The sequence below is a fragment of the Diachasma alloeum genome, unplaced genomic scaffold (genome assembly GCF_001412515.2).
Source record: "Diachasma alloeum isolate Michigan unplaced genomic scaffold, Dall2.0 Dall_scaffold_00832, whole genome shotgun sequence".
Taxonomy (NCBI): domain Eukaryota; kingdom Metazoa; phylum Arthropoda; class Insecta; order Hymenoptera; family Braconidae; genus Diachasma; species Diachasma alloeum.
The window spans coordinates 42,380-67,536 of record NW_021680959.1 but is presented as its reverse complement, the minus strand read 5'-3'; the positions used below and the strand labels follow the sequence as shown (position 1 = coordinate 67,536).

Below are 25,157 nucleotides of genomic sequence, written 5' to 3'. Positions count from 1 at the left end.
TGTAATGTTTTGTGAAAATTATCGAACAATTGTATTGTATTTGTCAACTAAATCCATGCATCGTTATTGTAATCATTATTATTTGGAAGGTTATTAACCATCAGTTGCATGTAATTACGATTTTCCTTCAGAAGATTTGTCAATTTTGACAAATAATTAGCATTAATATTGGTTCGTCTGCAGAGCAAATGTATTTGGCAATAGAAGAAAACTAAAGATAGAGAAAATGATGGGAATGCCAGTAAATTGGCTCGACGAAAAGGAGCTGGAGTTCTCAAGAAGTTGTACAAGTACTACCACAAATATACCTGTATACTCTTGGTCACTCGCCGATCTACTTCAGCTCGTTCCTTGAAAACGTAGTATCAATTCCCCGAGTAAATCCTCGAATAATCCGACAACTGGGCCACTACGATCGAGTTAGTCTGAGAGGAATGCCGTGGGATAGAGAAAAACGCAACAATAAATACTTTCATCTTCTCGGACGGAAATATCTAAAACAGCAAATATATCATCGATTCGACGGCTTATTTAAAATCAATGCATTCGTGGAAGTGAATAAAAATGGTAGTCACTTTGATATATCTGTACTTGTTTTTATTCTTCAAATCACCCTCTAACGCAGCCGCCTTTTCTGTATTTGAAATTGATATTCATCAACTCAGAATAAGTTGACTGGAATTATAGTTTACAACTTGAAGAAGTAAATCTTGTACAAATATAAGAAATAAAATAAAACTCAGTCTCAATTTCAGAGCATGCAAGCTAACTGGACATGAGAAAAATTGCATTTTACATATGAACAAGGTTTGAAGCACAATCGTTAAGTGAGTTCACAAGAAAACACTTGAAAGATTGCATTAGAAGGGTTCAGTTGATATACAAATAACAGTTTAATTTGGCATTTTAATACTTTCTTTTTCTTTTCAGAAAAATTGTGTTTCACTGTGTGACATTGTGATTTCCAACAATTCATATCCAGAGGTGTTACACTTTAATGTTTTCCTCTGTGAAGCACTTAAGTAAATTATCAATCTTGCTGAAAGCTGCCCCAAGGTGCAACACAAACGACATGGGGGGAAGTGTGACAAGAATGTGAGGATGGTTTTTTGAACAGGGCTAACCTAAAGTCGATGGGGGATGATTGAGAGTGTATTACGAAGGGTGTTCTTCTCGGTTTTAGCATAGACATTCCTCAATCTCTCTTCCCTATTCAATTTTCCAGTCATCACATTAGCCGAATCAAACTAATACCAAACTAATATATCAAACTAATATTGTAAAAGTGTATTGAAAGAAATTTGTTGGTTGCTTTTTTTTTTCATTCTTTTCATTGGCACATTGCGCCAACAATTTCCCGTGCGGGTGTACGTTTTCATCCGGGTGGAAAGAAAGTGACGGTACGAGAGTTGAGTTGCAGCGGAGTGTGAACGCGAAGCTTCGCGCCAATCTCTCGCTTATTCGACGTAGAATCTTATCAAGGATCGATTCCGATTTATCAGCATTCGCCTCGTGACTCTAAAGTCTTACTCCTGTTCCTTCTCTCCTTGCCACCGTCCAACTTTTCGTCCTCGCCCAATCGATTCATAATGCTCGATTGCTTCCGATTATTTCCCTTGCACCGGCATCCTGATGTTTTCTATTTCTAATTAGCATTCTAAATTCAGTTGTAGGATGTGTTATTGCGATTTATAATTTTTTGTTCGATAATATGAAAATCATGATCCACATTATAATATTAAGTCGCATGTAATTTACAATGAACAACGCATTTTATATATTTTAATGTAATTTTTTTCTCGTTTCATCAATTTATATTGGATTTTCAGTTTATCATTGGTTTTACTTTAGTCATCATGGCAAAACGTATGGGCCTTGGTACATTTATAAAGATTTTTGGCGCGCTTTGGAGATAATCACGGCATAGAGCAAGAAAAAACATGTATACGTGACTCACATTGGATTGGTGGAGTTCCAGTAGATGTCCGGCAAACGTGAACAGGTGGCCTCCCTTGGGAAGGCCTCCATCACAGCTAGCAGGAGGAGAAATAGGATGAACCAGGGCATGACGTCGGGCTGAATCTTGAGGCCGTTTGATAAGACCTGGCTTGTGCGAAGATGCCTCTTAAATCAGCCACCTGATTTTTTTTACACAAAACAAAACAACAAATATAAAGTGACTAAATAATAGAAAAATATATGTATATTAGGTGGCGTAATAATTTGCTCACTCAATTTATAATGATTGTTTACAAGAAAAAATGAATGAAAGGTGAACAAGCAACCATTCCGTAAGGGAAAAAAATATTCTATTAGATTGTGTCTTATACACAATATCAATGTAGTTTAGTGGAGCAATGAGCGTTGGGATAAAACGGCTCAGCCTCAGTGCAGTTATTACAGTCACGTCTTTCTCCAACCTTCACGACAGTTAAACAGTAGAGGAGCTATTTTTTTCATTTTTTTTTCTTCCATTTCTCTCTCGTATTAACCGCGCTCAATTTGAATCCTATCCTCCTTTTACTTTCTCCGCTTACTAATAAAGGAACAAAAACAGTGACGCCGACTAGTAGAAATTTTCATTTTCACCAGAACATCAATGCCATGACAGGTCGGGCACTAAAAATTATCCGACAACAGGAATATAATTGTATTAAAATGTAGCTCATCATATTTTTGGCTTTTGATCAGTTACAAGGATTAAAAATCGTGGAAAGGTTACTCTCATCAATCGAAGACTTCAAAGGGGTTACACTCCTTATCTTAGTAACCCCTTTGTCTATCAATATAATATTAACATCTACCATTTCAGCTTTCCAAGCCGTTCTTTGCACGTTTTTTCTACACATTTTCCACGCGATATCTCATCAGTTTACAGAGAAATTAAGGAGGTACGGAATAAGCAAAAGGAGGCGAGAGAATGAAACAAGTTTTCTTAGTGATTTTCAATTTTTCTTACCGCTTAAACCTTATAATCTGCGAAATTCTCGAGAGGTTTGCTTGGACAACAAAATGTGGCTGCCAAAGGAAATAAGAGGAGACCAAGTGGAAGAACGTGAGAAAAAGAGAGGAAGGAAAAGAAGAAGGAGAACAAATGCAAGGAATAAAATTTTTAAAAAATAACAAAAAATGAATAAAATCTAGTTGAAAAAAAATTATTATTGTCTTTACATATAGGAAATAAATAAATTATAATGTTTAATGAAAATTTTCGCCTATAATTATTTATTCAATTCCGGTAATGATACTCACTTTTTAGTATCACCGATGAAATAAACAGCACTAAATGACTATCCTTTAAATTGCTGAGTGAAATTTGTATGTATCCCCTTTTGCGGTTTAGTCACTCAAAACAATGCAACAATCACACGTGAATTCACAGCCTCCCGTCGGATATCCGGCAAGATAATCAAGCCTTCACTATTGTTTTTTCACACTACTACAGTTCTTGAGATGAATTTTAACATGTAAAGAGCCCTCTGAATTCAACTAAAATATTTAAAAAATCAAAATCCATAAAAATAGGCAAGATGAAGGAATTTAACTCAATTATAAAGACAATGAATAAAACTAGGATGTAGTGAGTGGCCTAGATAGGATGAAAAAAAAAAGAAAAGACAACACTGAATATTCAAAATTTGAACTCAAAATGAAATTTATTTAAAGAGCAAGAGAATAACATAAAGAAAAATAGTTACTTTTTATACTAGAGCAGACTAGATGATAAAAATATCGACAAAAAAATAAAATGTATGTCGAATGAGGAAAGTGCCACCACTAAATTATATTTCCTAGGTGAGAGAGCACCGACCACTGGATATATTCTACTGCGGGGTACAGGGGATGAATGATTCTGAATATTCCAGGTCTATACGTAAATCTCTTGCGGGAGCTGAACACGTGCACATTGGCTCAGCATTTTACACATATACACACACAGAAAGGAAGCAGGCAACGTTGTAGCTTCTCGACTAGAGAAAACTGGTTGTTCGCACTGTATGCTCTATACACGACGTTGGCATCGGTTATCACGTGCTTCCACAAGAAGAAAGAATTCTTATACTGCTGACTCTGCCCTATATTTAAGCTCAACTTTTTTCAAGCTCTATAAAAAATTTTCAATATTATCATTCATCACACTTTGCTAAATTCCTCGTACACTTGCCAAGTAATTTCGTTTGATTTGTTAGAACATGCAATGCTCAATCGGATTCCATTCGAAAAATACTTGGAGCAGCTATTGTTTTTCCCTCTCGTTTGTTGGTGTTGTTTTTTTTTTATTCTGTTGCAAAGGTTTTTCTTTATTTTCTATTCACCAAACTCGCTTTTTTCTCTGCAATGTAGTGTGCTGAGAATCACCTCAAAGAGAAATTCCATTTAGTTGAGATCCATCTCAAATATGCTCAAAAAACAGGAGTGAGCACTATTATGTCCTCTTTGCCTTCATTCATCCACCTATCCACCCACTCACTCACTCACTCACTCACTCACTCATTTGCGCCAATTCTTTATCTCTTTTTACAAGGAGAGAAAAATATGGACCCCTTGTCGGAGTAGTGTTCTTCGTTCGTTCCCTGTCGACTTTACAACTCGTGTTGAATCGGCACCGATCGGGCGGGCCTGCTGCAAGTACCTGTACACCCTTCACCGCTTGCCTGGCTTGTTTGTGTACATCCACACGAGACAATGAGACGCTCCTCGAAGAAGGATCTCGTGGCGTTCTCACTTGAATGTCTCTCAAATAGATAGAGCAAATTATAATTCACCTCAGTAAAATTATTCTTTTAACTCTATCAACATTGAATTCGAAATCGTATCTTCTTGTCCAACACAAGTTTTTTCAGACGTTCAACTTGATTTCGGATGAAAGTAAGCGATTGTATAAAAAATACATTATCACTAGATTGACATTAACAATTTTGGTGCACAATCATATTAGAGTTGATGAATTGTTCTCACAGTCACAGGAGCATTCAAATCAACATTATTATTATTATTATTATTATTATTATGAAATTGATCTCTCACCCTGAATGAGGCATTGAAAATAATGAAATCACACGGGTTACACGAGAATTGTCAATGGCACCACTCTTAAATTTTGTTATTATTTCGTAAATATATTAATTAAATGATGTGGTATGCCGCGGTATACGTCCGTGATTTTTCTCGTTTCGCGGATATACAAGAATACCGAACGTCCGCTCCTCGAACGTCTGCTCGCTCCTCTGTTGGCGGGCTTCGAATGACCAACTCCGTTCTCTCAACCACGCAACTGCGCGCGCGTTTGCGACTCTCTTCTTTCTTCGTTACACATATTTCCCTCTCTTTCCATTAATGCAAGAGAGATAGCAAATTTCAACATTCCACTTTGAATAATGCGCAAGCCCCAACTTGTACTTCCTGAAGTATTACCAACACCACAGATTTTACTCCTGTCATTGGTGATGGGAAGAGAAGACATAAGAGAAGAGAAGAGATGGCTAGAAAGATGATTGTCCTTCACCTCATACCATGTGCTCTTTATTCATTCATAAAAATCCTATTTGCATCATTGATTATTATTATTAATTACTACATTTTTGTGTCGTTTTCTCAAGCATTTAATAGCAGGAACAAAGTTTATGAATGAGCCAACTGGTGGAAAAAGAGAAAAGAAAAAAAATAGTTGGAGACAATTCGATAACCAGTAGAAAGTTTTTAAACTACGTGATTTGAATCTAAGGGAAACTCAACGCAGAGAAACAGTGCAGGAATCTATGGGGGATGGTCCAGTGTGCGGCTAAAGTCGGTCGCCTCCAGCCATTAAAGTCGCTTTATCTAAAAAGACTTTTGAAAGTGTAACACTGAATAAAAAGATAGTAGACTTACTTTAGTGAGGCTGGAGTAAAGGAGGAAGAGGAAGAGGTCATATCTTTCCTGTTTATCGACTCTATGAATGTACTTTTTTTTTCTTCTCCTCCACATTCTCTTTCTACTCGAAAAATCTCATCAATCCAACGAATAATATTAGCTTAATTGTTGACGTTTTATTTATTTTACCATCAAGTCAGTCTGACTGGGAGAGACTGAGGCATTCGACAACTAAATAATTCAGTACAACTTCCATCCACGTGGGGATTGGTGTCAGAGCTGCGTGTCTTGTACATATATCCGGAACGTAGCAGACAGTTCAACCCGCAGATATACCATTCCTCTGTTGGGGCAAATACGTATACTATATGAGTGTAGACGCCAGCCTGACTTTCAAAGACAGCCCACTACACGCCATGTCCAACCACAGGTCCGAGTATTGAACTTTCTTGGTGTGATTAAATATTTAATGTTAACGATCGATAAAACTCCCGTTTTCATATATCCCTCGACTTCCTATTCTCATCCTCGACACATCGACACAGGCTTCCCCCTGTCTGACCAACCCATGTATCTCCTCCACTATTAATTTGACTTTACCATTTCGTATTCTCTCTGTTCCTTTATCACTCGTTGTAGTATAATTAGGGAAATTAAGATTTTTCATCTATAATGTACCACAATGCACTCATTAGATTATGAATTATTATAATTGAATAATTACTACATTAACGTGAATGCATATAAGAATAGGGCTCTTTTTAAAAACGTCCATTTTTACACTCAGTACTATTTTTATTGGCACTATTTCAGCTTTAACGACACTATACCCCTATACATGACTCGTGTATGATATGACAATGAAGAAACTAGAAAAGAAACAGATTTTCTAATTATAAACCGGAACAATGAAAAAATAGCTGAAATGGATATAAGTGGTTTCTACGTATAGACCAAGACATTTTTAGACCTCATGTGTCCATTGAATATTTTACAAGATAAGAGGCGCGCACTCTTCTTTCATAATGTTACACGATAATATCACATTCTGTCATACGCTCCAAATATCGATTAGAGGTTTGAAGAGAAAATGTTAAAATTAAATGATTTGCAATTAAGAAATATTTGGTTGTAGCAAAGTAAACTTTATTCAAATTAGGTCAAAGAAATGGTAAATGTTTATTTTTCATTCGTGATAATACCATTGGACTTTTAGAAATTCAAGGCCTGGAGTAGAGCTGAACGATAAAATTGATACCGTGGCCCCGTTGACTCTTGAATTTGATGGTAACATTATTCTGGTCAGGTCCACCTTTGAGGATTCTTGCGTAGGCTCCATTTCCATTGATCTTCTGATCTAGAGCGACAACCTGAGTAATTCTTTCATTCCTTGCGGCATAGAACGTCTTTTGCACAGTGACAATCTGCCACAGTTTTGATGACTTGACAATATTCTCCTGATACGTTAGAGAATCACCTGGGAGTCTTCTGCCAACGAACAAGTGATGACTTTGACTGTATGCGTATGATGGTGAATAATTTGTGAAAACCACAGTCACCAGTATGACTAAAAAGAAGGCACACTTTGAATACATTCTTGATAACTCAATAGTCACACCCCTGATTGTACAATACTAACTGTGAGACAATCCAAGGTGCAAAATTTATATTATCATAAGATGACAGCTCTTATCAGCTATACCTATCTTATCGCAAAAATTTATCTCTTCTACCATTTCTTTCCTTCAAATAACAAAGTCCGAAGCTTTATCTTAGGTAAATATCACATTGATCATCATTAACAAATATAACGATCACATGAAATAATCAATTTTTTTTTCTTTCAAGTAAAACTCGTACTAATAGACCGCGTTCATCATCATTATCATAACCATTATCTCCTTCCTTCATAATTTAGAGCAATTATTCCACATCAATGGATCAAGTATTATATTTCAAAAGTTTGGCCTCCAATTATTCACCAATTTATATTCTCCAATCTCTCATTATTTTCCACTAATGATAAATTTCAATTACTGAGTGAGTTTACGTTTCACATTGGTCGGACATTATAGTAGACATTATGAAGAGGAATGAATAACCATAAGATAACTCCTCTCCTCTATTATATTTGACCAGATTTGTCGCTGATGCTCCAAACCGCAATTGGACAAATGATCACATTTTGAATGAAATTTTTACTTTTGAAGAAAAAAAAATGAATACTGATTTTTGATTGATTTTTGTTTTTCATCAAACATTTACGTATTTGGTTATTTTCGTTGAGATGGAATAAAATTTAATCAAGTTGAAATTGCTTCATTGAAAATGTTTAATTGGAAATTTTCTTGCAACGTATATTTCCCATGGCTACACTCAGTTTATAAAAAAATTCACCGAGAATTGAATAATCTAATTGATGGAAAAAATGATAAAACGTGGAATGAAAAAATTACATCATGGATGAATCAACCTGAGCAGATTGATTGGAAAATGATTTTATTTCTAGTTTTGCTCATAATAACTATGTGAGTTATTATCCATTATCAACATTGCTGTGATTAAACATTCTAGTTGAATAATAATAATAATAATAATAATAATAATAATATTTTCATCACCCCAGTGGTACTATTATACTGCAATGGTACAATGCTTTACCATCAAATCCGGGCAATTCAATTGTACATGAGGATAATGAGAATGAGCAAACCTACATGGAATATTCTCAATTCATACCTAAACCCCTGGAAATCAATAGAATCATCAAGGTAAAAAATTATTATAGGAGAATTATTTTAGGATATAACATGTGTGCATTTTACAGGCTAGAAGAATATTAAATTTCTTGGAAATGGAAAATTATAGTCAATTTTACATTGTATCACTCGGTATTAACGGAACTGGAAATTCATCTCTACAAATAAATGAAATATTTGATACCACTGATAGTCCCGATGACGATAAAATACAACGTATGATTGAATTTAAAAGCATTTTGGACGAAATAATTGACAGAATCGAATCGCAGTCAAAAAAAAAGTCTCAAAGAAATATGCCTCCTCCATTGGAGGATTCAAATTTAGAATGGCGTTCATCTAAGATCGGCTCCAAAATACCTTTACTGAGATCTCGTCAGCGCTAAGTAACAGATGAAAAAATAACTTTATCAAATTTATTCAATTTATTATTATTATTATTTATATTTTTTATATATAAGATTCAAATACAAGGAGAAAAATAAACATTTTCACTGCCCCTGGTCACATTAACTATGTACAACATTATTCAATTCAATGTATTTATTCTCTATTATTGGTTTATTATTCAATGAATTATTGAAGTCATCTTACGGTATATATGCTTATCTTCCTATTTGTTGACGAGAAATTCATTGTCTTGTCAAAAGTGATTCTCACTTGATTTGATATTAATTGAAAAAATGGAATGTATCACATTGAATAATTCATGTAGGCAAGACGCCGCCGCTGCATCCACTATTTTTCATACACTTGTGTATAACCTTTGAAAACATTGTTCGTGGGAGACTTTCAAGTGCTAGGAAATTTTTTTATTAGTTTTTAGTGTTGATAAATTAACATAAATTCAACTGATTTTTCCATAATTCCATGAGCGACTCATGTGTCGTTCAAAGAATTGGTTATCTTCAAAGAGTGGAGTGGGGGCATGATCGCTTCCTCTCCCCAATTCTATTCTTTTTACATTGCGAATACAATTGTGATATCACTCAGGCACGTTTCTCAATAAATACGTTTTTTCTTGTTGCGTAGTTTTTAACCACTGTCTATGTTCACATGAATACGGATAGATTGGAACAACCATAACACTTATATCGTCTACTGACGCCATGGGCAAATATTCTTCCTCATTCTCCTCAGCTTTTTCTGGTTTACCTCTCCAAATCCGACCAATTAAGCGGCCTCTCGCTGCCTGTACCAGTTCTTGAGCCCCCATAGTCAATCTACAATCATAAGAGAGGCTGACTGAGTTTTAGTTATTATTAGACTTTTTTCCTACGACAATAAGGTATTAATCAGCAAAAATACCTGTATTCGAGGGAGGGCGTGTCCGGTGCAAGTGTTTTCCGGAGAATAGTTCCGGCATCTTTATTACTTACAACATCCCACAATCCGTCTGTTGCTATTATCACACAATCCCTTTCTGTGAGTTGATAATCATCTAACCTGAGGCACTGTATATCCGGTTGAGAGGATAAAAATGGCTTAATACTAACACCGGTACTGGCTGCTTTTAATCCGTGATCACCAAATCCTCTTGTAACCCCAATTGTTCCCATAACTCGACTCTGTTTAATGATGAAAAAACTAATGATTTTTCAATGTCCAGTCTATCATTTATTATTACTATTTACGATTCACGATAGGAATTACCCTTTTTCCATGACCGGATACAAGTGGTAGTTTCAAATCATGATGTGTTAAAAGTTTATATGTCCAACCGGTCATGTAAGGTTCTCGATAAAGTACCATTGAGCCCAGTTCTCTTTCTAATGGACGCTTACGAAATTCCAATGGTGTGAAATAGCCCTTCAACAATTCACCACCCTTTAGTGAGCCCAATGCCCTAACCCGATTCGACTCAGAGTCTGGTGTATGATCGGTGGTCAATGCGCGCTCATCATTTCCATGAACGAAAACAGTCCTGAAAGAAAAGTTACAAAGAACAAGCAAAATAAAGACATATATAATATTTTTTATCCATTTATTCCAACCTCGAGTCCCCGGCACCAGCGGCATACAAGAGGCCATTTAAGAATAAAACTGTAAGTGCTGTACATCCACCACCACCATTTTGCGCCTGATGCTCAACTAGTTGATCCATCTGTTTATATGCCATTTCAATAGCTCCAATAACAAGATCTCTCCCCCTTATAAAATTATCTTCGCTGTCATTGAGCAGCATATGACCAGGAATAGCTTGCAATCGTTCCTAATAATAATTCAATTTTTGTAAATCAGCAAAAATATTTCATTACTGTCGTCATATGTAAAGGTCAATTTACCAGGATGAGTCGATGAAGATGTAGTCTAGATGTAAGTGCCACTTGATATCCAGCATGTCCATCAAACATTGAGAATATGATATAAGGTAGTGATACATCTCTGTCCGATAATGATAAATCTCCTCTTGTTGCTGCTGCCTGGTCCTCGTTCCATGTACTTTTTCCCGCATTTATGCATTCTGCATATCCAGCACACCATGGTAAACGACTCAGATCCCTTGGAACTATTATAGGCCTCACTCTGTGATCCGCACTCACCTAATTCGACAAGAAAGAAAATTGAAAAAAAAAAAAAAAAAAAAACATTATATACCACTGAACGTATCATATTAATCAGTTTGATAAAATTGGCTGAAAAACTCACCTGTGTCTCTTCATTTGTAAGACCTAAGAAGCATGGTCTACTGTAAGGTTTTGCCTCAATCTCCACATTTGAATTGACATAATCGGTTGCAATTTCATTTTCTGAATCATTGTGATATTGTAAGCCAAGCTCATTACCAGCCACCGCATTTATCAATACTGACTTGAATCGATTAAACATCTTTGGATTTGGTCTTGTGATATAAGGCCTCGTCAATCAATTTTTATGATATTTTTTATGTAAGATAAAATAATTTATCATATAAACTAGGCCAAAACAATTATTGGAAAATTATTTTTAATTATTATGCATAACAGATAGTCTTTTTATAGAAGATGGTTTTTCCTTCCTTTTCGAGTAGAAACAAATAAGTTGTAATTTTTTTTTTCATTATTATTTAAAAATCATTGTAAATGAACAGTTAACGTCAGCTGTCAACCACGCCACAGTTAAATTCTCAGTCTCCCGTACATATTATTTCCAACTTTTATTTTTCGGACAACTTTGACAACTTTGATAAGGATTCATATGTATAAATTACACATGAAACATTCATTCACAATTAATCAATTAATTTCAAATATAGGTTATCCCATATGACATATAACAGGATTTGCACATCCAAAGGGAACTTCTTTACACCAACATCACCATTGTTGAGAAAGTTGATTGAAAAGATACCAGAGAGCGTGATAGTCATCATTGATTGAAGTTTTGATCCTACATATGGTACTAGAGATTTCTTTTCTTTACATTCAACTCGATTCTGCTGCACCGACATATAGCTAGCATATAATGGTTGGNGGGGGGGGGGGAGCTACATTTATTTTTCCACCACAGTAGCCCACGGTACGGTACGGTACGGTCTACTTTGAAAATGATGAGATATGGAACAATTGCGACCTACTATCGGTTAAACAGTGTCACACTTATTTTTATTCACGATCGGTCACTATAACTATTGTCATTCATTCAACATATCCTAAGAGACTGGAAACGCTAAATATCAAAACGCCACCTATGAATGGCGGATATTGGGCTGCACACAGCAGTATGCAACCCAATTTTGGCTTGTGTTAGCGTGTATATGAGAAGCCTAAAATCGTCCATTTGGTGAAAACGAGCGCCGCCATCGGTAACTAGCGGTCCCAATACGGCTGTTGGATTGTGGACTTCAAAGAGGATAGACTAAAGTAGAGGCTCAGATCTCGGGGTTTCGGTGACCCCAAGCCAAAAATAGTACGACCCCAATGGAGGGATGGCGCCACGGTCGAATCTCACGGCTCGGCGAACTCCCTTATGTATAGATATTCCGAATTTTTATTTTTTTCCTCATTGAAGTAGTTTTGAAGAAAATTGCGAGCTAATAAATAATATTTGCTAGTTAGTACTTTTTTTTAAATAAATTTTTGAAAAATCATCCCTGAAAATAAAATCAACTCATACAAATGTAATACGCTTACGGCAAGCTAGCAGAGAAATGATTCTAAAATGGGGCAAAAATCAATTTTTAATGTCGGATAATTTGAAGCTTGTTAGCCGCTAATATTTCACGTTTCAAACAAATTTTTGAAAAATAAAACTCATTGAGTTTTTTCAATTAAAGGGTGCATTTTCATGCTTATAAATAAAAAGAAATTTTCTATCAATTGTATTTTCAAGGAAAATGGCTTGTTGCAAACTTTTTTTACAAGTTAGAAGGAAAAATTCTTAAAAATACTATTTCTAAAAATACTATTCGGCAAAATCGAATTTTTTCGCCAAGTGAATATTTCATTATTAATAATCAAATGTACCACACACATGAATAAAAATGTAAATACCGTCGCATTGTGTTAATGAATTGAAAATTGCAAGCCCATGCAAGTGATGAGAGGGTGTGGCGATCGGTCATGAATATAATGGGGACCAAACCTCTACTCAGGGTGTTGTTTGTAGGCAAAGTCAACACGTTTGACTTTCCCCACTGCAATGGCCTGCCTTCTTGTATGTTCTTTCTTTCTTTCTTTAACTCTTCTCATCTTTCATCATTGAATTGATTCTCTATTTTTTAACAAATGTATCAAGTCCTGGAATAGACCGAATTATTAACCCTCCAATTTAATTCTTTCACACAGTCAACATTTTATCAAGTGTTTGAGTGTACGCATTGCTAATAGCTTGAGGCGAGGCATGATGTAATTTTCAGAGAAAGTACTCCATGATTATGTCTCCGTTTTATTTTTCTTCATTTCAACGTGTAAGGCCAGGGTTTTTCTCTACAAATTGTTCTAAATGTTGTGTACAGAAAGGGCGACCAAAAATTTCAGGATCAATTTATCTCTAGCTGATTGATTGCTGGGAAAACCATCTATTAATTGTGCCGATGATTCCAGTTGAATAAATCTTGCATTTCAAGAAACCCATTTTTTGTTCTCTATTGGCAATTACGTTATTGCTATACATGAGTGAATCACCCAATATAACATGAAGATGTTTTATAATTATCATACCGGTGTTTCTGTTTGAAAATAAAAAGGATAAAAAATTGTTCATAAAAGAAATGTAAACACCGTAAAAGGTAAATGGAGAAAAGTACCGCACGCCAATTAACATTCTTGTGGATAGACTATTCTTTGTGATATATCGATCCTAGCTCATTTATTGGCGTGGAATTCATTCATCTGCTTTGTCCATAAATCAAATCAATAAATATAAAAAATAATGAGTTTTTGGAGTAAACGAAACGAAACGAAATGAAACTCTGAATTAACGAAATGATTAATGTGAATTGGAACATATCGAGTCCTGTAGCTCGTTCGTTCATATTCATGTGAGTATTGAGCATTATCCCACCAAGTTTCGAGATTCCACTTGTGTTGCATCATTGCATCAATAGGGAATCCTTGTAAATAAAATCACATAAATTCGAGTAATTTTACTCTCATCAAGATAAAGGTGAGAATTGCCAAATGAATTTATATCAACTGCACTGCAAAAAACCGTCGCCCACTCTTTACAATGGCTTTATTTACAATTTATTTTTATATGATAATAATTCTTTGCTCCAACAAATGTCTATACAAAATTCAAGTCTTGAATACAATTGGGGAGAATGGGGCAATATAGGCAAAAATTTGCTTTTTTTTTTTTCAAAATTCAAATTATTGAAAATTGTTTCATTGGACAATATGGACACTTAATAAATCTCAAAAAATTTTCAATAATCGAATTTTGAAAAATTGCTTCTTGGCAAAGTCCAGCACCGAAAAATTTGGGCATTTGAACTATTAAATGATTTTTTAGGAGATTCAATAGTTTGCACACCTTCTATCAAGCCCTTCTCTACCCGGCTGATGAGCCCATCTTTGACGCTCTTGGCTCACTTGTATCTTCTTGTGTTGGCGGTAACTCTCTTACTATGTAAGCACGCCTCTTCAGCCAGGACTCAGTACGAATCGTGCTCTCTAACTTGCAGGACCAAAATAACCGACATCCGTGGAAGTGAGATTTTCAAGCTGTCGATGAATTCAATTCTGCCAGCCATGGGAGTTGGATTTTTACTTTTCCTGGGACTTTTCACCCTCGGATACACTGCCAGTAAGTTGGACAAATATCTGGCGAAGTTTTACCCAACTTGATGATATATTTACAACGTGAAAGCCAATATATCTATCATTCAGGATTTTATTTCAATCGTACTCCGATTAGTTGATAACAATCAATTGTAGTAAGGAAAATAATATATATTTGGTTACAATTGAAGGTATAATAATTTCAAAACTCTAGGATGGTGCATTGTTAGATACCACATAGCTAATGTGAACATCTTCCGCAACTATGCAAATGACTATATTATAGCCGTAATTGGCGATGATGTCAACTTCAAATGCACAAATGAAACATAAGAAAATGATTTTTTCTTGTTGTAACAATAAATACATTAGTTATCAAATTTTTCAAGGCACAATTCTCTCTTTTTTTTACAAGCATATTCACGGCAACAAACTCATCCTCAACGAGAAATTCTCTGTTATACATCATCAAATGATTTGAGACAGTTGGAGGATTCAATTTCCAGATGTACGACGCTTGTGCATAAAGGTCATGATCTTCAGGATTTCAACACTTCCGGTAAATACGACAAGAAAAATATTTATTTTTTATTTTTTATTTTTATTTTCAATCAATAGTATATTCCAATCATTTTCATTCTTTAATCATTAAAATGAATACAAAACAGTCGAGAGAAAAAAACAAAATGGAAAATCAAAATCAACTTCACTGTTCTTTCTAAAATTATTTTCATTAATAATTGCATAATAAATACAGAGCAATTTTCTCTTCCTTCGTTAACAGGAGAAAACCATTTACATTTTTTTTTCATCTGCTATGGTAACAATTTTGAAAGTAAAAGGTTATTATCGTCTGCTTTGTATGTACTGATGATTTTTTTGGCTTGACACGCTTGGAATAAGGAGCGTGTAGTGGCTCGATTTTTGCGTGTTTAATGAATTTTCCTTGTAACCAGAAATGGAAAAAATTATACCGTTTTTTGCATCAATCTCATCAGCTGAGATTTGTAGAATCATTTAGTTGAGGAAATCAAAGTTTTTTCATGCCATTGGAACTTGTTATAGCATTTTGAAGAATTTCAAATATTTATAATAGTGAATAGTGAATTCTTTCTTTCTCCTTGTTATCATCTCTACGTTTTTTATATTCTATACAATTATCCAAGTAAATGTGAACGACCTTATACCCTGCAGGCGAATAAAATACTTTCCCTTCGAATCATAAATACTTTGTCGCACTGACGCTTAAACTGCCATCCACATAAGGAAACCCTCGGTCAACAAACATCAAATACCACCTCAGATGAAAAAAAAAATGGCAATTTACAACTTGGGATATATACATCTCCAAGGCATGGTAGTAGTTGCGTAAATCTGAAATATATTTCTGTATACAATGGTATAGCGTTTGTTCAACTTTGTTGATGGATTAGGTATATGAGTTTGGCTCTGTGATACAAAAATGAAAAAAAAATGCCAATTGGAATTTCAGAATATCAAAGAACTATTCATGGCATATAAAACTGTATCAGTAGTATATCAAGTAATAAAATTGCAATAATCTGTCATGGAATTGAAGAGAAAAAAAAATCTATCCATAATAGCTTATCCATTATAATTAATTGAATGTTGATATTCATCTCAATGATTGAAATGGAATGTACCCCCTGGCAGAGGGACTATCGAGGACACCGTCTCATTGAGAAGAACATTACTCCAGTAACACAAAACTAAACTGTATGGATAATATCAATTTATTGATATTACCTAGTAATCATTAATGACATGATTCTGGAAAATACCATGAGATTTTAGGACGTTCATAATTGTAATTATTCGTGCTGATTGATATACATGACGTCATCATGACATTTGACACAGAGTCATGACGTCATGCATAAGTGCATCCGCCTGATGCATAATAATTTTTTTTCCATTTTTTTTGCTCGCATCACACTCACATCATTTGTATATTGCAAAGATATTTATTTTATAGTTTTACAAGAATAATTGAAACTTTTTATAATTTTCAGGCCTCCGTGGGATTCGTGAGTTGTTGAAAAAAGTCAATCCAGCTATTCAGTTTGTCCTTAGTATTGATGACCATAAAAAATCACTGAAAACTTCAGCAGGAGCTATACAAAAGGCAATCGCTAGGATTTCCACCATTTTCAATGAGGTATGTCGTATTAAGAAAAACAATGCAATAATATAATATAATATTAATTAATTATTCTTCTACTTAATACTTTGGAACCTGCAAATATAGTTTTTTGGCTAGTAGTAGTAGTAGTAGTTATCAGCGACCCTAACTAGCCAGTATTTTTCCAGAAACAATTTACTTTGAATGAATTTTAATTGTCAGGTCGATGGTGTGGAACTAAATCTAACAGCAGGCGCTAAAGAACGTTTAGTGCACTTTGTCCAGGGGTTAAAGGGAGAAATGATGAGAAAATCAGACAAAGGAAGGATTTTATTATCTTTGCCAACGAAAAATGAATTACTCGCAAAAGAGTTTGATTTAAAAAGTCTTGCTAAGTAAGAAACGTACAAGTTATTTTCAAATAACTCAAATGTTTAGTGCATTCTAATGATGATGTCCATCTTTTTTTTCAGATATGTGGATTTGTTCACCATCCCCACACATTATCTCACAAATGATGAAGACCTATTCAGAACTTTTCATCCGTCTAGACTGATGGGACTGTCTGATCTGTTGAATACAGATAACTTGGTGGATCTGATTCATGGTCTTGGTGTGGATAAGGAGAAACTATTAATTTCATTACCAGCGAGTGGATACAAATTTACTCTCAAAGATAGAAACGATAATGCACCGAGTGCGCCGACAATTGATGAAAAACCATCGATAATTAATCGGAAGGAATTTTGTAAAATGATTAAACAAGGAGAATGGATAATCGAACGAGACAGTGATCTCACGGCTCCTTATGTTTTTAATGGGTCAAATTGGATAGCATTTGAGGATGAAATTTCTACACGGATTAAAGTATTGCTCAGTCAATTTTTCCCCACAGTATGTCCATGTATAAAAAATATTGATTGTTGTTGTTTTTTTTTTAAGGGAAAATACGTTCTTCTTCGAGATCTCGCTGGTCTTGCGATAGATGAAATTGTAAATGACTTCAAGACCAATTGCGGAAGGGCTATTAGTGAGGTAGTCTACCATTCTTTCACTGATAATGAGAGAAAAACTCGGGAAGCTGTGTTGAATTCACTGGAAAAAGATATTCAAGTAAGCTATTATATATTGTACTGACTCTATTATCTATTTCTATGGCATTCATTAAATTTTTTCTTCTCTGTATGTTTTTGTTTTTTAAGAATCCAGAGAATTTATATCCAGTGAATGTAAAGCCCTCCGACTTCAGAATAATCCAAGTGGTTGATAGTTCAGGTAACGTTCGTGCTACCAGGGAAAATACACAAACTGAATTTACATGTCTGAAACAAGGTCATTTTGTACATCCAAAGAGCTGTAACAGGTAATTGGATTTCTAACACTATAATAATAAATCAATTGAATTACATTGATTGCATGGACATTAATTGAATATTGGTAAATAAGATTCTACCGTTGTGTGAAATTCAATCAACAAGTCGAAGACTACAGTGTATTTGAGTTCAATTGCCCAGAGGGTTTATCATTTGATGAACGGACTGAGGTATGCGTTTGGCCTGGATCATTGCCGAAAGCTTCACCTTGTCCTGGAAGTAGTGAAATTGCACCAACTGCTCCACGAAGATTCCGTTGTCCTGGAGAAGGTTATTATGCTGACCCTAACAATTGTAGATGGTTCTTTGCCTGCATGAATTTAGGTATTGATTATTTCAATATGATAAATTGAAACAATTTTCAGTTGTGATATATGTGCTTGCTTATTATTTATACGCTAGGTGAAGGTGACATGATACCATATGAATTTCGCTGTCCTTATGGATTGGTATTTGATGAGAGAAAATTAGTATGTGAATGGCCATGGCTTGTGCCCGCCTGTGCTGGTAAGAACTATGAGTATAATGGTGGCTATGGAAGCCTACATCCTGGTCTTTCAACTTTCCATGGCACTAGTCATGGAGAAGAAAATGATGGATCTATCAAATATTTTCAAGAAAACACACATCATCGACATGATGATTCTTATTCACAACACGGATATAACAACGGAGCAAGCAAGAATTATACGAGCACTATACATTCTTCTTCCATGTCAAATGGCTACATTACAACTGTCACAGAGAGTTCATCAATTTCAAATCTTTCTCCTCAAGATAATGATGATTTCACTTCAACACACACAGAAAAAAACCTATTGCAAAGTATGTCCAAGAACGTCGTTACCATATCATCCGTAGATTTAGTTTCAAAACTAAACAAATCAATGTCAAATGAATTGCCTATTCAGACAAGTAATTCTGGAGGTATAATAACAAGTTTTACTAGGAAAAATGGAAAACCCGGCTTCACCGTTTCCACCACCATCACCACCACTGAAAATGGTTTGAATAATGTATTATTCGATAATTATCAAAATAAAAAAATTATCTCGGGAAAAAATGCAATTACTACTGGTAAATCTATGCAGCCAGGATCTACGATTGCTATTGGGAATGAACATTATACGAATCAAGCCTATTCAAGTACTATTGGAATAAAATCCAAACCTAGAATGTCTGAAATTGGAATTCCATTCCAATACACTCCAGTGATTAATGATGGAATAACGAATTATAAATTCACCGGAAATAGTCAAACATCAATTCCTAATGAGATTCCACGTGGTGTAACTCCAACACTTTCTTCAAAGCAATCTGGATTCCGATATTCCCCAACTGGGGAGTTGAGTGGTCAAAGCAGGAAAAATCTCTATGACCACCAAAGCCAACAAACCCTGTCGAATGATTACACATCAGTACCGATACCCGAAGGAGCTAATGGGAATCAATTTTTTACAAATCATGCATCAAAAACACCATTGTACAAAAATAATCCATTCCTTCCATCAACAGCAGCGACATTCTTTCATCGATCAACAGATGAAAATCCATTTTTCTCAAATGATTCTTCCTGGCATTCATTATACAAAGGTAATCCATTCCTTCCTTCTGCAACTTCTGCAACATCTATTGGAGGAGCTCAAGGAAATGAAGGAATTATTGCAAATCATGCATCGAAAAATGATACAGTATACAAAGGAAATCCATTTCTTCCATCAACGCCAGCAACATCCTTTGAAAAAATTACAAGAAATCAATTTTTCACAAATTATCCATCTACTACAAATCGATTGTACCATGGAAATCCATTTCTTCCACCAACATCAGCGACATCATCTGGCAACAGATATTACACAAATCAAGCAGGAAATACTGAGGAAGCTTCATTATTATCACAATCTAACGGCAATGGTTATAAAACAAATGAATATTTTGACAATGGGGGCCGAGGCACAATTCGTTATAACAATGGTTTAATTACTCACAAATATACCGAGGATGATATTAAAAAAAATGGAAAAATACCATTTCAATCTCTGGCCCCATCGACATTTATAAATCAAACTTTTAGACCCATTGGTTTCACAAAAACTGGCCCAACTAAAACAGGAATAACAACAGCACAATTGGGTGGCAGTGGTACTTACATTCTAGGAACTACCAAGCCAGTACCAATATCTAATCAAAATAATGTGGAAACAAGCATAATATCCGAGAATATTTCTTCCCAACAGTATCCATCCTATGTAAAACCTTTGTTTGAATCCACAACTTCATTATATTATAATAATGAAATAAGAAGAATTACCACTCAAACACCTACTATCTACGACATTCATATGAATAATGATAAACCAATGCTAACTACTGAATCAGCAATAGTCAATACTCCCTCCTCTCCTGTATTATTGACTGCACAAAATTCATTACTAAAGTTAACAACTGAAACGCCTTTTTCTGATATTCTAGTAGAAAATAAAGCTACGATAACCACTGGACCGATAGTCGCTAATACTTTCTCGCCAGAATCATTCCCTGCACAAAATTCAAGACCTTTTTCTATTTCATCGACTGTTGAACAACCGATTGAATCCACCGATCGATACAGGAACAGAGTGTCGTCAACGTCAACACCTATATCCATAATTACTGATAAAAATAATCATGTTTTATTGAATGGACCAAATAGGAAAATTCCATCATCTGCTACCGAAAACTCTTGGAAAAATGATGAAATTTATAATTTAGATGATAAAAACAAACAATTTACACCCATACCGTCTTCAATGACTTTTAATAACAAAGGAGAAGAGACGAATTATGGCAAATCTACTCAGATAACGGATCAAGGATATAGCTATGAAAATGAGAGTAATACCTTTGGACAAAAAATTTTTCAAAATAAAACTGCATCCAATGGATTGAATCAGCAATTTGGTGCTTCTACCAGACCTAAGGTGAATATAACTTAATCATTTTATCAGTGATGAACTTTCGCAAATTAACTATTTTCAATATTAATATCATTATTGTACAATACATGTAGATTTACAATTCACCGTCGGCTACATTGACTGCATCAACTGGGGTAAATAATCATTTTATTAAATATATTAAATATATTAATTATTTATTTATATATTTAGATATTATGTATTTATTATGTATCTAGATGTACTCATCAAACCACAGAAAAACCTCAAAGAATCCAGCGACTAGTCCAAAAGATGATGACCACCACCCTTATCCTGCTCAACCTACATTAAAATCCATTAATGGTTTAGTTGACACAATTAGGGGTACTGTACAGCCGACTATATCATCTGAGGGAGGCTCTTCTTACAATAGAGGACATTCCAAATATAAACCGTATAATAATAAATACGACGAAAACAAAAACAATACGACGATAAAAATTACCACTCAAGCGCCTGCAGTGACTACCTACAACGGAGCCTATGGAGATTCATCATCACCAGCCCAATCATCTGGAATTGACAAGATTAATCAACTAGAGAAGAGAGGAAAAATAGTAGTAAAATACAGCGATTTACATCCTGTTCTTCTAGAAAAATTGGAGGCTGAGTGCACCTGCAAGTCCGATCCTTTTGCCGGATTCAAAAATAACAAGCCACTTTTGATAGATTCGTCAAAGGGAACCGTTGATTTGAGAAACTATGATGAAACCGATGTTTATGTTGAATTAGAATCAGACAAAGATTACAGTGGCGAAAAATTGAAATCATCAAGAAAAGCCGCTTCATTGTCCCCTTCTGATATTCAAATAAGCGCTTCATTTAATATTAATAGGAATAAATCAAGAGGTGCCAAGAGCCTAGGCAACTTTGAAAATAATCAAGTTCCCAAAGCACAATACGATGAACAATTTCATTCACCGGAAATGGAATTTCTGGAGGCCGAGTGCGCAAGACCTGGACTTTTTAGACACCCAAAATTCTGCAATAAATTTTACATTTGCTATTGGGATCAATGGAAGAAAAAATTCATATTAAATGTATCAAATTGTCCAGTGCATTTGACTTTTGACAGTAGCGCCGGAGCTTGCAACTGGCCTAATGAAGGGCCAGCATGCCAAAGTGGTCATCTTCTCGTCTGATTTATATCATTTTATTGTTTACTAAAATTGCATATCCTTCACTCAAATCATTAATTTATGCTTACTCATATACGTGGTTTCATTGCTCAGCTCAATGGTGACTGAATTGAAAATCATTGTGAAAGTGTCCCTGCGTTTTACAAACCAGTGAAAGTCGATTGGTCGAGGTTTTGATCTAGATCCTTTGATTGTGCCCTTAAAATAGTCACTAAAAATTGTATAAATTAAATTCTCACGTTGATAATTTTTAATTTCGACCCCCATGTATTGAAAAATACTTTTCGATTTTCTTTTTTTTTGCTTTTTTTTTATTTTGTATTTTTCAAACACTCAATTTGTTATTGTATCTTACTGTTCATGGATGACTCATGGCCACTGAAAATTTTACAATTCAGCACTCTATTGATATATATATACTTTTATTGAATAACTTTTATTTTTCAATCTACTAGATAGCATATAAGCATTAATTATAATTTTATTGGATGGAAAAATAAACAAGTACAAAGAAGAAAAATTAGATGGAATAAATTTGAGATAAATGCTATAATTTGAAAAGATTTATCGATGACTAACATTGAAAATGAGAAGCTACAGTGAATTCATGTAATTATTTTTCATTACGCAATAGTGCAGTTGTTACTTAGCCTGACTCCGGTGTTAGCTGTACACTAGGTGATTTATTAATTTGACATACGGCTTGAGCTCTATTAATAAGTCCTCGACAGTACTGGCTCTCGCTAAATTACATACTCGGAAGAGAATATTTGAAGATCTATTACTGCTACTTAACATTCAAATATATGTTGTACAAGTGTAATTATAATCTAGATGAATGTGATTTCGTGGGTTTTAATTTTTTATTAGAATGTCATTATTATATTTATAAGTTGGAGAAAATTTTACAAACTAGGACATGTTCAAAGAGTGGTATGGTTTCCAGCCATAACAAAATATAAGTATGAAAAATAACGGGGAATTCAATACTTTTTAAAACGGTGGGGAATGGATCGTTCATCCATGGTGGGGAAAATGCGTTGGAGGAGTTGGGTGGGGAAAAATAGTTAGTGCTCGTGTACCAGATGGAAGAAAGAGAAAACTGAGAGTACGGAGCTTTAGGTCAGATGGTCGGGGGGCTTGAAAGTTGATATAAAGGCGGGTACGAGGTGACAAGAGCGGTGAACGTATCTAGAACTTCCCACAAGAAGGCAACACACGTCCAACGTCCGGCAGTCCGGGCTGGAGGCTGAAAGATGCAACTTGCCACACCAAAATTTACCATCATGTGAGTTACCATTTATTTTTTGTTCACCAACTCAGCTCAGTCATTTTTTTTGCGTATCTTGCTCATTATTCAGACGTTAATCTCTTATTTATTATATTCATTTTTTTTTCTCTTTACTTGAATGATCTTTATGCGTCAAAATTTATTTTATTATTATTGCAAAAAGAACAAAATACTATGTATTTTAGAGTGAGTAAATTATCTTGAGGGCCGATGTTTAATGGAATTATTTGAAAATAATAATAATAGCAATTATTATTAATAAGGCAACAAGGTCAATTGACCAACTTTTCACTTTCCCTTGGTATAGAAAGTGGAATAAGAAAATGCAATGGTGCGTGAATGAGTACCTCTCTCTTTTTCGCCCTTTACGTTCCTCTCTACACTCACGCACTCGTTTTATTGATAAATAATGGAACAGCTTCCAATTGTTTCATTAAATTTTTTTGCAAATAGTTTCCTCAACAATACTTACCATATTTCAAGATTGGTGTGGTTAGTTGTGCTGGGATTGACGGCTTATCTGGTCGAATCAGCTCAGCCAGACCCACCAGCATCTGGCATTACAACCGTTGGCTCTCTCAGAATAGCCACTGCTGAAGACTGCGCTGGAGTAGTGGCATTTTCCGCAACATTAGGCACGAATAATGTAGGTCTATGAAAATGAGAAAAGTCTTTATTCATTCATTATATTCATTTGATTAATATGATTTTTCTGGCACAGGATGCCCGCCTCATCTTCAGCCAAACGTTGGTCAACAAGGGCGTCGGCTATGTCGCTGAAACAGGTATATTCACAACACATTGCCCTGGACTCTATCAATTTAGTTTCGCTGGATATGGAAGCTCAGATTTGAAATTAACACTCAAGCGAAAAGCCAATAAATCGGAAAACTGGAGACCAATCACATCTGTTGGGCCTGGTGGCGGTGGAGCAAATATTGTACTGTTTGATGCTGAAATTGGTGATCAATTTGCCGTATTTGTTGACGCTGGTAAAGCCACTGAAGGCATGACGTACACTGGTTATCGCGTTTCAAAAAAATAATTAGTAACAAGGAAAGTGAAATGATGAAATTCATTAGGCTGGAATTTTCATTGATAAATCAATGCGAAGGAAATTCAAAATGAAAAAGAAATAATTCGCTGCCCCCACGCTACTCCCGAAGTACCTTTATTTGTGCATGCTAACGTTTTTTTTCTTCTTTCTCCATCTATTAGATTTTACCGAGTGATCCATGGTCGGATCCATTGCAACTACCTGTGATAGCTCCTATTCTGTTCTACGCTACCTACCATAACAACCTGATTTGACTTTTTTTCATTTTAATTACAACTCATTAATTTCTATTTCCAATTTTCTAATACTCTCTCTCTCTCTCTCTCTCTCTCTCTCTCTCTCTCTCTCTCTCTCTCTTCTT

At 35.0% G+C, this 25,157-nt stretch overlaps 6 protein-coding genes across 7 annotated transcripts in view; 3 read left to right on the top strand and 3 right to left on the bottom strand.

Annotated features, from left to right (window-relative positions):
* Window positions 1-3,575, bottom strand: part of LOC107044891 (ephrin-B2) — a 167,400-nt gene extending 163,825 nt beyond the window's left edge. The window contains exons 1-2 of the mRNA XM_015266955.2: window positions 3,253-3,575; window positions 1,958-2,138 (exon numbers count right to left, since the gene is read on the bottom strand). Coding sequence (XP_015122441.1) covers window positions 1,958-2,067 — 110 coding nt within the window. The 5' untranslated portion in view covers window positions 2,068-2,138; window positions 3,253-3,575. The remainder of the gene's footprint in view (window positions 1-1,957; window positions 2,139-3,252) is intronic.
* Window positions 3,576-6,977: 3,402 nt separating this feature from the next.
* LOC107044884 (probable salivary secreted peptide) lies at window positions 6,978-7,502 on the bottom strand. The gene has a single exon (XM_015266942.1). It carries the CDS (start codon window positions 7,446-7,448, stop codon window positions 7,074-7,076), a length of 375 nt encoding a protein of 124 aa, XP_015122428.1. The 5' UTR covers window positions 7,449-7,502; the 3' UTR covers window positions 6,978-7,073.
* Window positions 7,503-8,140: 638 nt separating this feature from the next.
* LOC107044883 lies at window positions 8,141-8,998 on the top strand. Its single transcript, XM_015266941.1, has 3 exons — window positions 8,141-8,381; window positions 8,480-8,624; window positions 8,681-8,998. Exons 1-3 carry the CDS (start codon window positions 8,182-8,184, stop codon window positions 8,996-8,998), a joined length of 663 nt encoding a protein of 220 aa, XP_015122427.1. The 5' UTR covers window positions 8,141-8,181.
* A 142-nt stretch (window positions 8,999-9,140) lies between these two features.
* On the bottom strand, window positions 9,141-11,901 carry LOC107044882 (protein phosphatase 1H). The gene is made up of 6 exons (XM_015266940.1): window positions 11,262-11,901; window positions 10,898-11,155; window positions 10,607-10,824; window positions 10,266-10,536; window positions 9,921-10,180; window positions 9,141-9,835 (listed from the first exon to the last, which is right to left on the bottom strand). Exons 1-6 carry the CDS (start codon window positions 11,439-11,441, stop codon window positions 9,598-9,600), a joined length of 1,425 nt encoding a protein of 474 aa, XP_015122426.1. The 5' UTR covers window positions 11,442-11,901; the 3' UTR covers window positions 9,141-9,597.
* A 2,751-nt stretch (window positions 11,902-14,652) lies between these two features.
* Window positions 14,653-23,292, top strand: LOC107044892. Its single transcript, XM_015266957.1, has 11 exons — window positions 14,653-14,840; window positions 15,231-15,374; window positions 16,849-16,994; window positions 17,181-17,353; window positions 17,432-17,825; window positions 17,901-18,071; window positions 18,161-18,321; window positions 18,405-18,655; window positions 18,734-21,291; window positions 21,381-21,422; window positions 21,507-23,292. Exons 1-11 carry the CDS (start codon window positions 14,765-14,767, stop codon window positions 22,449-22,451), a joined length of 5,061 nt encoding a protein of 1,686 aa, XP_015122443.1. The 5' UTR covers window positions 14,653-14,764; the 3' UTR covers window positions 22,452-23,292.
* Window positions 23,293-23,487: 195 nt separating this feature from the next.
* LOC107044893 lies at window positions 23,488-25,148 on the top strand. 2 transcript variants are annotated; one of them, XM_015266958.2, is made up of 3 exons: window positions 23,488-23,736; window positions 24,193-24,385; window positions 24,461-25,148. In XM_015266958.2, the coding sequence occupies exons 1-3, from the start codon at window positions 23,705-23,707 to the stop codon at window positions 24,782-24,784; spliced, it is 549 nt and encodes a 182-aa protein (XP_015122444.1). In that variant the 5' UTR covers window positions 23,488-23,704; the 3' UTR covers window positions 24,785-25,148. The 2 variants fall into 2 exon arrangements, with proteins under 2 accessions (XP_015122444.1, XP_015122445.1); XM_015266959.2 differs by having other exon boundaries at window positions 23,500-23,736; window positions 24,223-24,385.
* Window positions 25,149-25,157: the final 9 nt, after the last annotated feature.

What these genes read in the sequence shown, in the direction of transcription:
- LOC107044884 (XM_015266942.1), bottom strand. Translation starts at nt 7,448, where the DNA reads ATGTATTCAAAGTGTGCCTTCTTTTTAGTCATACTGGTGACTGTGGTT.
- LOC107044883 (XM_015266941.1), top strand. Translation starts at nt 8,182, where the DNA reads ATGTTTAATTGGAAATTTTCTTGCAACGTATATTTCCCATGGCTACAC. An exon ending in GTTTTGCTCATAATAACTAT is followed by an intron (nt 8,382 to 8,479) that starts GTGAGTTATTAT and finishes TCATCACCCCAG; the next exon opens with TGGTACTATTATACTGCAAT. An exon ending in AAATCAATAGAATCATCAAG is followed by an intron (nt 8,625 to 8,680) that starts GTAAAAAATTAT and finishes TGCATTTTACAG; the next exon opens with GCTAGAAGAATATTAAATTT.
- LOC107044882 (XM_015266940.1), bottom strand. Translation starts at nt 11,441, where the DNA reads ATGTTTAATCGATTCAAGTCAGTATTGATAAATGCGGTGGCTGGTAAT. An exon ending in ATCTTCATCGACTCATCCTG is followed by an intron (nt 10,825 to 10,897) that starts GTAAATTGACCT and finishes AATTATTATTAG; the next exon opens with GAACGATTGCAAGCTATTCC. An exon ending in GCTGGTGCCGGGGACTCGAG is followed by an intron (nt 10,537 to 10,606) that starts GTTGGAATAAAT and finishes CTTTTCTTTCAG; the next exon opens with GACTGTTTTCGTTCATGGAA.
- LOC107044892 (XM_015266957.1), top strand. Translation starts at nt 14,765, where the DNA reads ATGAATTCAATTCTGCCAGCCATGGGAGTTGGATTTTTACTTTTCCTG. An exon ending in GATTTAAAAAGTCTTGCTAA is followed by an intron (nt 17,354 to 17,431) that starts GTAAGAAACGTA and finishes CTTTTTTTTCAG; the next exon opens with ATATGTGGATTTGTTCACCA. An exon ending in CATCCAAAGAGCTGTAACAG is followed by an intron (nt 18,322 to 18,404) that starts GTAATTGGATTT and finishes TTGGTAAATAAG; the next exon opens with ATTCTACCGTTGTGTGAAAT.
- LOC107044893 (XM_015266958.2), top strand. Translation starts at nt 23,705, where the DNA reads ATGCAACTTGCCACACCAAAATTTACCATCAT. An exon ending in ACACCAAAATTTACCATCAT is followed by an intron (nt 23,737 to 24,192) that starts GTGAGTTACCAT and finishes TTTTGCAAATAG; the next exon opens with TTTCCTCAACAATACTTACC. An exon ending in CAACATTAGGCACGAATAAT is followed by an intron (nt 24,386 to 24,460) that starts GTAGGTCTATGA and finishes TTTCTGGCACAG; the next exon opens with GATGCCCGCCTCATCTTCAG.